Raw genomic sequence first — 12,892 nt, 5'->3', positions numbered from 1 at the left:
AGTATAAACAGCTAGCTTAGCTCATTTTAATGTGAGTAATAACAGCTAGCTCAGCTAATTTTAAGAAGGCTACAGAGTTAACCATTGCTGTCAAATAATTGATTTGGTAAGTAAATAGCCGTGTAATAAGTGGGATAATAGTGAGCAGGTTGTTATCGTGGAATGGAACCCTGACAGGGTAAGCAGGACCGAGGCGCAAAGCAGAGGGGCCTTTTGTCACCCTGAAGGGGTGAATATTGCTAAATTGATGAACAGTAAAGCCTGATTAAAGCTGGTTAATGTGAAAAATGTACAAATCTGAATCAGGATTTAAATTTTAATGACATCAAAACACACTTTCTGTCATCTGAATATAAAAGATTGTAATTATTTAATATTTAAAATTAATATACTTCAATTTAATACATTCAGCAATGCACAGAGATAAGCAGCTCCACATTAACAGGAGGGTCTTAAACTGCCGGTTTATATCAAAAAAAAAATATACATGAGGTATTCATTCTTAATACTTAATATTCTGCTCCGAATCTTTACTCATAATAATCTTTAATGTCTTTTCTAAATGAATAATAAAACACTTGGTGTGACATTGCCTGTTGAAAATTATAACTCACCATTAAACATTAATTTATTCTTCAAATATTGCATAACTGCATTTCACAAGGACTAATTTTAGCCTTTAATTTAGCACATAAACATAATAGCAATATATAGCACATAATTAATTATTGATTTATAAATATATATAATTAGTTATTGATAGTTGCTTGTCTGTGTCCAGAGGCCGAGCGTATGAGCAGTAATATTACGTGATGTTGTTTCTTCTACTCAAACTAACACTGCACAGTGTGATCATGAGACTGGAGACACACACGATGTATAAAGAAGCATCTCAAGCTGCTTTATTTTACAATTCACCTGGTTATTTATTGACCAACTCCTTTGGTTTGATGCAGCGTTTTTTTCCACATGTGACTTCAGAGACCCACATATGATGGAAAGATCAGCTGAGGCTTACCTTTAACCTTTGGAATTCTGCTTTCATTGCCCCTCCACCCACACGCTAATCAAAATACTGGAGTTATGCCGGTAACCAAGCAGAGTTAACGTTTTAATTTGACATTTTTGTAAACAACATTCTTTTCTAATTCTACCTGCTACCTTAAACCCTGCTTCTAAACCTATTTCCTCTCCTCCCTGGTCAAAGCTGCAGACTCCTCTGCCTTTTGTACTCTTCTTAAATGCTTTGTTTTTCTTATGAGGATGGTATAAGAGTCAATGATTGCCTTCAAGGCTACTGAGTTCATAGCAGCCTGTGCCATGCTGGCACAGTCCACTTCAGGTCAAACTGTTTGCCCTCTTGTTACAGCCCGGCCCGACCTGTTGCACTGCGCTGTGAGTAGGCTGAGCTGTAATCCATAAAACCATAAAACTCAGCTGTTGCAACTCGTCCAAACTGGTTGTGTCCTTGAGGACGGTCAGACAGCAGCGACATGCTCAACTTGGATATGATGGAAAGTCTGTGACTGTTATCTAAACAACAAACACTGATTTTCATTTGCCTGTTAAAGAATCAGATGTGGCAGATGTGAAATAACATTGAGCTGTCTTATTTATATCAGAAACTGAAGGATAAAATGTTATATTAGCGTAATGACCTTCCAGTGATGCTAGTGATGTTGGCTGTTGACCTTTGATGCTTGATGTGCAGTTTTATTGGTTTGTTCTTATCATTGGAATTCTAATGACCATGTGGGATCATGTAAAAGAAATTTGCCTTGAAATAGTAAAAATAAATGTATAATATCAAAGTTTAGAGTCTGATTAAGCATCCACAGAAATTTTAGAAACAATAAACATCCATAACTTTTCAAAAACCGGTCCAAAACATCCTTTATTGCTGTTTAGAGCATTTCTCAAGGCTACGAAGGTGTGGCCGATCACGTTTCGATTGACATCTGCCTGGCTCCACACTCAAGGATGGCACATGTGATCGCCCTACTGGTGCTGTGCAGCCCTAATATCAGAGGAGAAAACAGAAGACCTGCCATCTGTACATTTTTTTATTTCCAATTGGTCACTTAATGGTGAGTTTGAAATTGCTTTGCTGTCCATCATAGTTAGCCGTTAGCATGCAACGTTAGCGAAGATACCCCAATTTGTTCTCAAAGCTATACATTAGCTTTTAGGGATAGCTAGTGCTGTACTTTAACTGAGCTAAACTCCTCCCGACAACAATTTGTCAGGAGGACACTTGTCAACAAAAATAGTTTAGTGGCCCGGTCGACACTGAACACCCGACGATACCTGGCCCAAGGATGAAGCTTACGCTGGTTGTAAACAAGCTACAGCTAGCAGTGACTTTTTCGCTTTGATTTTTTTTGTGTAAATTCAAACGAAACATAAGGAAAGTTTAAAAATGTACTTCAGTGACAATGTTTTAAATTTGGATTGAAACTTATTTCCAGTAGCTACTTTTTAGATGCTTACTTTTATGTAAATAAATCCCTAATCGTTATTTAGCTTCCAGGGGCTTCAACTTACAGAAGCTAGCTTAGCAGTTTCCAGTTTAGCCGTATGGCTACAAGTTTCAGATAGATCCAAAAAAGGTTTTCCTTACAGTGTGTTAAATCTCATTAGCTGTTTACGGACTGCATTATTGTTTACAGGATAAAAGACAGGTACAGTGGATACTGTCGGTGGCGACTATTCATAGATGCTAATTCCAGCGATCAGAATGCTAAATGCAAATGGAGTAGGTCCTGAGTCCAAACATGGAGGTTAATGGGGATAATGAGGTAGATGAATAAAGGGACTGTGGGAAGAAACTGCATCAAGTTAGCTTCATTAGCTAAAAGTAGGCTAAGCTACTTCTGTTGTGTGCTCTGTGCTTTGGACTAACATTAGCTACAGCTGGCAGCAAGCTGCTAACGAGCAAGAGTTGTGTGTTGCTTCTTCCATAGTGACGTTAGAGAAATCTGCTTCACCTTTGGATTTGGATTTTAATCTTTTTTTGTGGCTTGTTTTGTTGTTTCTTTTGTATGCATTTGATCGTTCATTACAGAGTCGACTGTGCTTGTGTTTAATATGATTCATGTCTTATTTCTGTCATGAGTTATTCTAGTTCAGTTTTGTTTTTCATCTGTACTTTGAGGTTCAGATATTATGTCCTGTTTTTACTTGGTGACTTTGTCTCTTGTTGTCATGTATTCTTGTTTAGTTTTGTATTTTGTGTATTCCATGTTCTTGTCATTATTTAGTCTACTTTAGTTCTGCATGTCATTTGTATTTCATGGTTTAGGCTTTTCCTGTTTTACTTTGTTACCTTGTCTCTCGTGTTGGTCCACTTCCTGCCTTTGTGTTTCCTGCTTGTTTGATTATGTGCCCTGTCCTTATTGTTTTCACCTGCCCCTTGATTGTCTCACCTGTGTGTGTGATTAGCCTCACCTCCTAGTTTATTTAGTCTTTGTGCTCCCCTGTCTCATTGCTGGTTCATTGTCGTGTTATCTGTACAACGTTTGTCATTCATCTCTCGTCTACCCTTTCTCCGTGTTTTTGCGTGTGAGTTTTGGACATTACCTATTTCTGGATTGGATTGGATTTTGCCTTTGTGTCTTTTGTTTGTATTTGGCTTGTTGAGCCATTTTGGGTTTTGTCTTTTGTTAATTAAATTTTTTTTATTTTTACTCTGCACCTGGGTCCTCTACCTCTTTTGTTTTACCACAATCGTGACATATTTCAGTTCTATACCTGAGATAGTTGAATCTCATTTTAATGTAGTTGTATTTTTTGTCTTTTTTAGTGTCACAATCCTACGCACCTGCTGTAAACAACCAAGCCAAGAGAAAATCATCCACCTTGATCTTCTGAAAGTCCCTTTTGGTTGAAATAAGGAGACAGATCACATGACCGAAACGTGTGGTTGATATTAGCTGAAAGAATGTGACATAACACCTCTCTGTGTTCTGCTTCATGGTGCTGGTGTCTTCTGAAAGGCTTCTGCTGAGCTGAGTGTGACCCTGCTGCCTCCACCTGGACACTATGTCATTAACAGATTCTGTGCTCTATTATATTAAGACTGACTTATAAAAGGCAGTGTGAACAGGATGCATATCGTACGAATTAAAACAGATGCAGAACAGTAAATTGCACCCGGAGCCAGGGTCGGACTGGGAACCAAATTCAGCCCTTGCAATTTTCCGGCCCCATTGTTCTCCAACACACGCAGCGCAATATCAGGCTTTTTCTAACATATAGGCTGAGCAATAGATGTCAAGTTTAAGGGAGGGGGATGTTTAAGAAACGATAAAATCGGTCCCGCCGCCACGTGACTATGGCTTAGCTGTTGTTTCAGAACCATGGACGGCGCTGTGGTGTGTGCGCCGCATGCGACATGCCGCAACAGCTGTTTCTAAGCACCCTCCAAGAATTGTTCATAAACTCAAAAAATATTTGTTGCTCTGCTCGTGCTCCGTTCTTATACGAGTGCTCTGATAACAAATGCATTCTTCTATTTTGAGACAGAAGCCTTATGTTGTTGTTATGTAGCCGTTCTGAGGCGACTGCATGGTTAAATCAATTAATTTTATTTTATGAAAAAAATTACCCTGTCGCAATTTAGCAGCTCATCTAATTTATGATTCTCAAGTCTCGACTATTTAAAATATGCTTTTGATCAGCGACTTCAGTGGAGTGTGTGACTCTAAGTCGTAAAACAGGAAAGACAGCAGGAGTACTAGGTAGTGTAGTGTTGTCAGCCACGTTAACACTGCTGGGTCGTATCCGACATGACATCAATCTATCAATCAATCTATTTTTATTTATATAGCGCCAAATCATAACCAGAGTTATCTCGAGACACTTTACAAAAAGAGCAGGCCATGTTATTTAAAGAGAGGCCCAACATGAATCACCATGAGTAGCACTTAGCAACATTCGGCACATTGGCAGAAAAACTTCCTTTTAACAGGCAGAAACCTCGAGCAGAACCAGACTCATGTTGAACAGCCATCTGCCTCGACTGGATGGGCCGAACATGGGATAGAAGGAGATGCAGGATAGAGACAGGCAAAGAGAGCAGCAACAACGTTGTTGTTACATGAACAACAACAGACACATACTTATGGTTACAATGCCAATAATAGTGGTAGACTAGGGTGAAGATTAGCAAAATAAATAAATAAATAAATTAGCGAGAGAAGCAGAGTAATGATAAAGGCTGAGGTAATCGTAATTGAGAATGAGATTTTTGTTCTTGTAAATTGGTTTGGATGATTTGTTGGCGAGTAAACCGCTGAGTTGTTTAGAGGAAATCTTTCTTTAGTAACTGTGTTTCGTATCTTTGGTAGCTGGAGTGTGGTTAAAAGCTACTTTGCTTACCAGAGGTGTGGAAAGTAACCAAAACCTGTACCTGAATCGAGGTATCGAGTAGAGGTAAATGTCGACATTACACTGACTTGTTGAGAAGGATTATAAAAACTGACACCACACTTTGATTTGCTGGAGAAGAGGAGAACAACATATTGGTTTTTGAATCTTGAACAGCTTTAACTTTTTATTCTCCTTGAAAAGTCGTTGATACCTATTTAATTGACCAAAAGTGGAGGCTGCAGTTTTAATCTGACACATTTGTGCTGACCTATACGTCTACTTCTGCAGGCAACGATCAGCTTGAACTCAAAAACCCATCTCTGCTCTCCAAAGGTTAACAGCTCTGCGTCTTGATTTTCCACTGAGAGAGAAGCCTGCACATGTTCTAGCAGAATGCCCTGTGTTGAGTGAGGACCAGAAATGATGCTAAGCCTATTGCAAGGTTAAACTTTGTCGCTTCTTTAAATGACAACAACAGAGTGAACTCACCTCCATGATGAGAATCACCTTGTTCCTCGACCGCACCAATAACGGTTCAACCTGTCCTCAACTTATCTGTTCGAGATCTTTTATTTTTAGTTTTAAAACATGTTTACAATTCTACCTTTTTACACCAACACCGGTAAATCATTTACATTTCATCATTAAAATGATTCAGTAGCACAAAGAAAAATGCACTTAGTTCCGTTTTATTTATAAACACAAACACACATAAAACAAGCATTGGCATCGCTGTGTGTGTTCTGAGTGGTTCTCTTGAGGTGAAGTCTAATGAACAGATTCATATGCAAAACATAAGAGGATCAATACTGACAGCACGTGTATAACATTTAAATAGAAACAGTATGTTTATTTATTTAGAACTGTGAACTGCACCTGGACCATCTCTGTTTATTTCATGTGCCTGTACAGTTCATGCATGTACATGTATACACTGTGTTGGTTTTCCAACAAAGCAAAGCAAATCAAATCAAATAATTTTTTTTTGTTATTAAGAAAGAGACCCAACATGAATCCACCATGACCTTTTACCTCGAGCAGAACCAGCATGATGAACAGCCATCTGCCTCGACTGGATGGGCAAAAACAACAATAAAAAACAATATATTTGAGAAATAAATAAAAAAATAAAAAAATAAAAAAATAGAAAGAAAGCAATAATAATAATAATAATAATAATAATAATGATAGTTATTATTATTATTACAAGGGGAGGGGGTCTAATCAGATCAGGTTTGTAGGACGTATGGATGGAACAGTTGGTAAAGCAGGAACCAATAAATCTGTTTGCTTCTGCTTTCTGGCACGTCTTGATCTTTTCGGCTTTACACGTTGGAGGGTCTCTTGTCTAGAGTCACCTCTGTGTGCAGCTCAAAAGACAAAATCATAATGACTTTATTCATACAACACTTAAAACAGTTTACAAAGTGTTTTCCACACAGACATGGTTTCTGTCATTTTAGTTATTTCTTATCACGCTGATTTATGTCCAAGTGTTCAAAAGTTAACTTTTAATTAGTTATTTGAGGCTGTAAAAAGGGGGTGTGGCCTGATGATTGACAGCTCTGTTGACAAATGGGGCTCCTGCAGCGTTCTGTTCCCGAGTAGCAGAGTAGAGGAGGAACGGCGAGAGGAGATGTAACTAACAACAAACACTACAGTCATTGAACTTTCCATCAGCGTGAATATCTGCTTCAGACCGACACAGGAAGCTGTTCTGCTGCAGACTGAGCCCACCTGAGGGCTCCAACACGCCAAGGACACCTGAGGGCTCCAACACGCCAAGGACCCAAGGTAAAGGTGTGTTTGGGTAGAGGAAGAAGCGGGACGTCAATACTGCGGCTCCACCAGCCGATCTCTACTGCACACACTCCGGATACAAATGACTAAGATGGCAGCGCCTGCTCCGGGGCTATTTTTGTTTCATTTTTATCCAACGAGAGGAGGAGGAGACGTGTCGTCCATCTTTTTATACAGTCATTGGTTTTACCACCGTAACTTTAATTGATGTTCTGTGTCAGCGTCTTTTAAGGAGAATATTAAACACAGATAGACAGACAGACATAAAGGCAGAGGGTAGTCGATGCAGCCTGAGTGGTAAAACAAGAGACAACATTTATGAAGACTTTAAGTCAAACTGAAAGTGACAAAGTGAGAGGAACAAAATAGGGCCGGGAAAATAGAACCGACTAAGAGCTATTTAATCAATATATGTGGTGAGAACGTGTCTCATGCCTGTATTAGAGGTCACAGCTGCAGGCTGGTCCCTCTCCCTTCCCCTCCGTCCACTGGATGGAGCTGCTGCGATGCTGCATGGAGCATGTCAGCATGGAGCACGTTCACACATGAGCCAGCAGATGGGGACAGATAAAAGTCACAGGTTTGTGTTTGTTTCATGCTGGTGGATTCACTCAATACTTTTATCATAACGAATAAAAAGCTCACTTACTTGTTGTTTTGGAGCTGCTGCAGTTTCAGTGGAGAGGAGACTGAAGACATTTAATCTAATGTCACTTAATCCATCAAACAGCATCAAAGTTTTGTCTCATGCAGATTTCAAATGAAGTCATAAATAAAGGGTTAAAAACTCTTGTTTCTGTGTGTGTCTAAGGTAGGCTGCCCTTCACTGCCAAAAGTACATGTATTATCATTATTTATACTTTTATGAGGTTGAAGATTGGCTTTATTGATTCCCCACAGGGGACATTGTTCATTTAAGGCAATTGGTTTGCTTTTTAAGGTGAAATAATTTAGGTTTGACAGTGGGCGCATCAAACGTCTTGGACCTCGAATATCTGTTAAAAATGTAAAAAGAAAAAGCAATATAAAGCCAATGTTGGGAGTCTACATATATATATATATACCCTGAACATAAACCCAAATTTCAGGCACCTACATGAGTACTTTGTATGTTAGGGGCGGGACAAAATATCGATACAGCAATACATCGCCGTCCTGACTCGTGCAATACAATTATCACCAGGCCGGCGCCAAATGTCCATATTTTAATTTACAAATGTTTGGCACTCTAAACAGATTTCCCTGCAATTTTGATTCACCGTGTCACTACTTCATGACTGCTCGCGGTGGAGCTTCTGCGATGCGCCCGCCGCTTTTAAATCCAGAGCCTACTTTGTTTTTACAGTTGTTCTTCTTTCAGACTGAAAACTCATCGGACATGTTTCATCTCAGTTTGTGTCAAATTCTGTGAAAGTGACGCCAAATTGCAGAGAATAAATACATTAAAACCTTTTTGTATTCTTCAGTTATTGTGATGTATCATTTTTTGATTGTCTTGCAATATGTCAATTATCGCAGAATGGTGATATTATCCATAATGTCGGCCACGTATCGTGCATCGTGTATCGTATCGTGAGATATCCTGCGATTCCCACCACTTTCGTATATGGCGAGAAAGCGGACGAGTACATTGTGATGTTCGTATTTGTTGCCTTCCTCACTCTGAACACAAAGTTAGCTCCTCTCAGACTGATTCAAACAAAGTTGTAGTCCTGCTGCTGTGAATAATCATATTGCTAAAAATAGTGAAGTCCTTTGTCACTAACTGGACGTGTATTTGTCTAAAGTGACTCAAAGTGCTGCTGTAATCTGATGCAGTCTGCCGAGGTCGTGCATCAAGCTAACCTACGGCTGCAGTTTATCTGATGTGAGGAGCTGCTGCCCTCCGGCTCGGCTCCTCCCGCCTCCATCAGACACAAGTGTCGACACTTGGCCGACCTTGGTGATGATTGATGGGAAATACTGACTCATAAGTCGTCTGCACACGCTGATGGGCAGCCATTCCTCACTCTTCTTATCGCACAACCAGGGGGGGAAATATGAAGAGGTACCGTGCTCCTTCACAGAGCTGGAACACCTTTCTCTCGTCTTATTAACACATAATGCAGATTTAGTTTGATGCTTGCTGCTTTGTCATTAATATTTATTGAGTCGTTTTGTTGCGACGTAAATGTGATGCAGATGAGCAGAGGTGGCATTAAAGCTCATGTAGAAGTAGAGATCTTGTAAATGTAGAAGTGCTGATTCAACTCCTTAACTGAAGTAAAAGTTCAGCCTCTGAAATGTCCTCGCAGTATAAAAGCAGAAAGTTTCCCTCTCAAGGACATTTCTACCAGCTGTTTGTGTGCAAAGCTTATCTCTACTCACAGTGGATTTAGTACAGGAAGTGTTCTGGTTTGTGGCACGTTTGTCATCCGAGTAGTATTGACCAATCATGTATCAGCAGGCTGCAGCGCATGCAGGAAAAACAGGCCGTGTAGAGAGAAAAAGCAGGCGGAACGTACTCCACCGTAACAACCCCCCCCCAGCTCCATCAGCGGTCATGTGACAACGATTTAGCTTCTTATTCATCTCTGTAAACAGACGTCTGCATGCTAACAGCTAACAATCTGTTCTAGATCAAAAATTCAACTCAAGACAAATTCACTTGACGCTGTGTCACGAAAGCTGTTCAGCGGTTAGATTTCCCGACTTCCTTGAATGCATCATAAACGATGGCTCCGCCCTCCGCTCAACAAACGTCTCATGTTAAAGTAGTTTCCTTCTCCTCCTGAGGACAGACCTGACAAAGCTTCGTGTTGTTCCTAATCTGCATCATGATGTTGTTCTTTCAGCAAACTGAAGAGCCGTTTATTAAAGTCGATCACAAGAAAATCTGTTTCTGTTTGGGCTTCATCCCGCTGCAGTAAGCCAGAGTGCAGCCTCTGTGTAACTTCCTGTTTACAGTGAGACTGAGACTCAGCACAGACAGATGAACGGGCGCTCCTCCGGGGGATGGGACGAACCGAGAGATGACAGCGTTTATTTAGCAGACACATCTGGAGGGAGAATTTACCTTTGATCTGAACACACGGTCGCTTCTCGAGCTGCTGACTGGACTGTAAACAATGTCATCACTTTAAAAGTTCAATTTAAAAGTTCACATCAATTTAATGTTGTTTTGTCCAGGGGATATCTACTGATAGATACGCAACATAACAACGCTTTCTATGTCTTTTTGGACGGTCCAGTAAGGTTGAAATCGGTCTTGATGTTGGAAGGCAGCAAGTAAACAAGTCTTTTTTGAACAAGTACTGATATGTGTTAAAATGAAGGAGGGTTACAATAGTTAAGAAGTAAGAAGTACAATAGTTGTCAGGATAACAAATACTTGAGTAGAGACCTGGACACATTTCTCAGACACAGTAAAGAAGTATCTGTACTTCGTACTTCCACCTCTGCAGACGTTGGTTAAAAGATTGAAAACCAGAAGCAGGCTGATAAAAGACACACGCAGGTTTATTGTTTGACAATTATTAAAATATGTTGCATCCTTTCATACGCGGATGTTTAGCAGTGATGGCAGATAAGTTGATCTGTGTTTGACTCTGATGTGAAACTCAAAATTAACAATGAAACTTGGGAGCTCATTACTTTCCAGAGTTGATCAGTTGGCTCTGTAGACTGTCGATCCTCAGTATTTCAGCATGACCTGAAGAGAAAACATGACTTATTGATACATGAGATGTTTTATTCATCAGAGATGTTTCGGTGCAGAACATCTCTGTGTCTCTGCAGGTGGTACAGATCGAATTGAGCGAGAACTCACCTGGCTGAGCCAGTCTGTGAAGGCGGAGATGCGGGTGAAGACGGTGGGCTTCTTCACCTCATTGCAGACACGAGAGGAGACGAAGCTGGTCACACCCTGAACGTACCACCTGCCATCTTTACCCAGACAGTTCAGAGGGCCGCCGGAGTCTCCCTAAAGGAAACATGCAGGTATAAAGCAGCTGACCTTCCTCACAGCAGGGGGATCAGATCAGACAGGCATACGTTTCTTTTTCACTCACGTTGCATCCAGACACGTCGTCTCCTCCCGCACAGATCATGGTGCTCTTGACGTTGATGCCCCACCAGTCGCTGCGGCTGCACACGCTGTACTCGACCACGGGCAGCAGGGCCTGCTGCAGCTTATCAGGCATGGGGCCGTGAGCTGAGTCAGAGCGGAGAGAGGTGATCAATCACACAAACTTACATGTTACTCATTTAACAAGTAGTTACCATAGACTGTTCATCGGAAGTGATCTTAGCCACTGTGATGTCACCCATTCTGTGCGATACACCATCTGTCTGAGCCTAAATTCATATTCTACACAGAACGACCCCTGCAGTGGCCCTCAGTGGTCAGTGCAGAAGCAGGTGACAGGTGAGGACTTACTGTAAAGGTTTCCCCAGCCGGAGATGTAACACGCTTCTCCGTGTGCAGGGATCTCTCCGGCCTGAGGAAGACAAGCCACGCTGACGCTGTCGGTCATGATGGGGCTCTTATCCAGCTTCAGCAGGGCCATATCGTTACTGAGAGGAGGTCAGCGGGAGTGTTATAGTTAGATTATTATTGATGCAGTCAGTGAATGTACTTTTTATAATCCATGGTGAATAATTCAGACTGTTTTTACGGCCTTTGTAAAGAGGTAACATCACATTTTATTCTTCCTTCCTTCTGTGTTTACAGGTGTGAACGAACAAGCAGCATAATTTAGGCTGAATTAAAGAATTATTGGTGATACAAAAACAAAGTTATTTATTGATTGCAAGATGTGTTTTGCTTCACACTCACCCGTCGGCCACGAAGTCGATGTCCCACAGAGGGTGCACGATGATACGCAGAACATCTCGGATCTGCTCGGTGCCCTCCTGCAGACTCATGCTGTGCTCCCCCAGGACCACACGGTACACGTCACCTGGCCTGGAAAACACACAGTATCATTTTATATTTCATTTACATTTTTCTTTTGTCTCACATTGCATGTTAACTTTCTGTGCTTGCTTCAATAAATCACACAGTATCTTATTATGAGTAACCAGATGCAGTGTCCAGCAGTCAGCACCCAGCGAGGTCCGATCAGAGTCCCCCCACAGGTGTGATGCCAACGGCTGCCGTGCTTCACCTGCATGGAGATCTGAGAGGCACATGTGCATACTTAGAATATGTTTCAAAATAAGAGACGAGTCGCTGTGTGAGGGTTAAAGTACCTGCCAGGGCCAGCTATGAGGGCGAGCATCCTCTCCGTTCACCACCCTGCTGATATCGGGTTGGACAGCAGGCTTGCCACAGCCGAAAACTACAGACACATAATATATTCAACAACTAGTGTTTAATCTAAGTGTCTTTTTTTAAGCCATGAACTCACCGTATACCAGCTGCAGCAGCAGGAGCAGCAGAGTCTGCATCATGGTGTCAGTCTGTAGTCGCACAGAAACGCTGTCGCAGCTCCGGTCGGCGCTCTTATACCTCCTCGGTCTGTCTGATTGAACACGCTGAACTTTGTTATCAGCGTCTGATTGCGGCTGGGAAGAACTTCCTGTTCCACAGATGCATCAGTGACTCTGCCAGCACGCAGAGCTGATCTGTGCACGTCTGTAAAAACTGAGAGGTTATATCACCTGTGAGTGAGACAGACTGAGCCTCTTACGAGTGAACGTGCTAATATGCAGCAGTTAGGAGGCCGCTGCAAAAATGTGT

At 41.3% G+C, this 12,892-nt stretch overlaps 1 protein-coding gene across 1 annotated transcript; it reads right to left on the bottom strand.

The window, feature by feature from the left end:
• Positions 1-10,843: 10,843 nt before the first annotated feature.
• On the bottom strand, positions 10,844-12,603 carry LOC138607129 (proproteinase E-like). The gene is made up of 8 exons (XM_069679693.1): positions 12,561-12,603; positions 12,403-12,491; positions 12,232-12,329; positions 11,987-12,115; positions 11,588-11,724; positions 11,220-11,362; positions 10,979-11,131; positions 10,844-10,861 (listed from the first exon to the last, which is right to left on the bottom strand). The coding sequence occupies exons 1-8, from the start codon at positions 12,601-12,603 to the stop codon at positions 10,844-10,846; spliced, it is 810 nt and encodes a 269-aa protein (XP_069535794.1).
• Positions 12,604-12,892: the final 289 nt, after the last annotated feature.

This window comes from Semicossyphus pulcher, unplaced genomic scaffold (assembly GCF_022749685.1).
Source record: "Semicossyphus pulcher isolate SPU_LCO1_2020_fin unplaced genomic scaffold, fSemPul1.0.p SCAF_4, whole genome shotgun sequence".
Classification (NCBI taxonomy): Eukaryota; Metazoa; Chordata; class Actinopteri; order Labriformes; family Labridae; genus Semicossyphus; species Semicossyphus pulcher.
The sequence above is the reverse complement of the archived record's forward strand: the minus strand, read 5'-3'. Positions and strand labels throughout refer to the sequence as shown.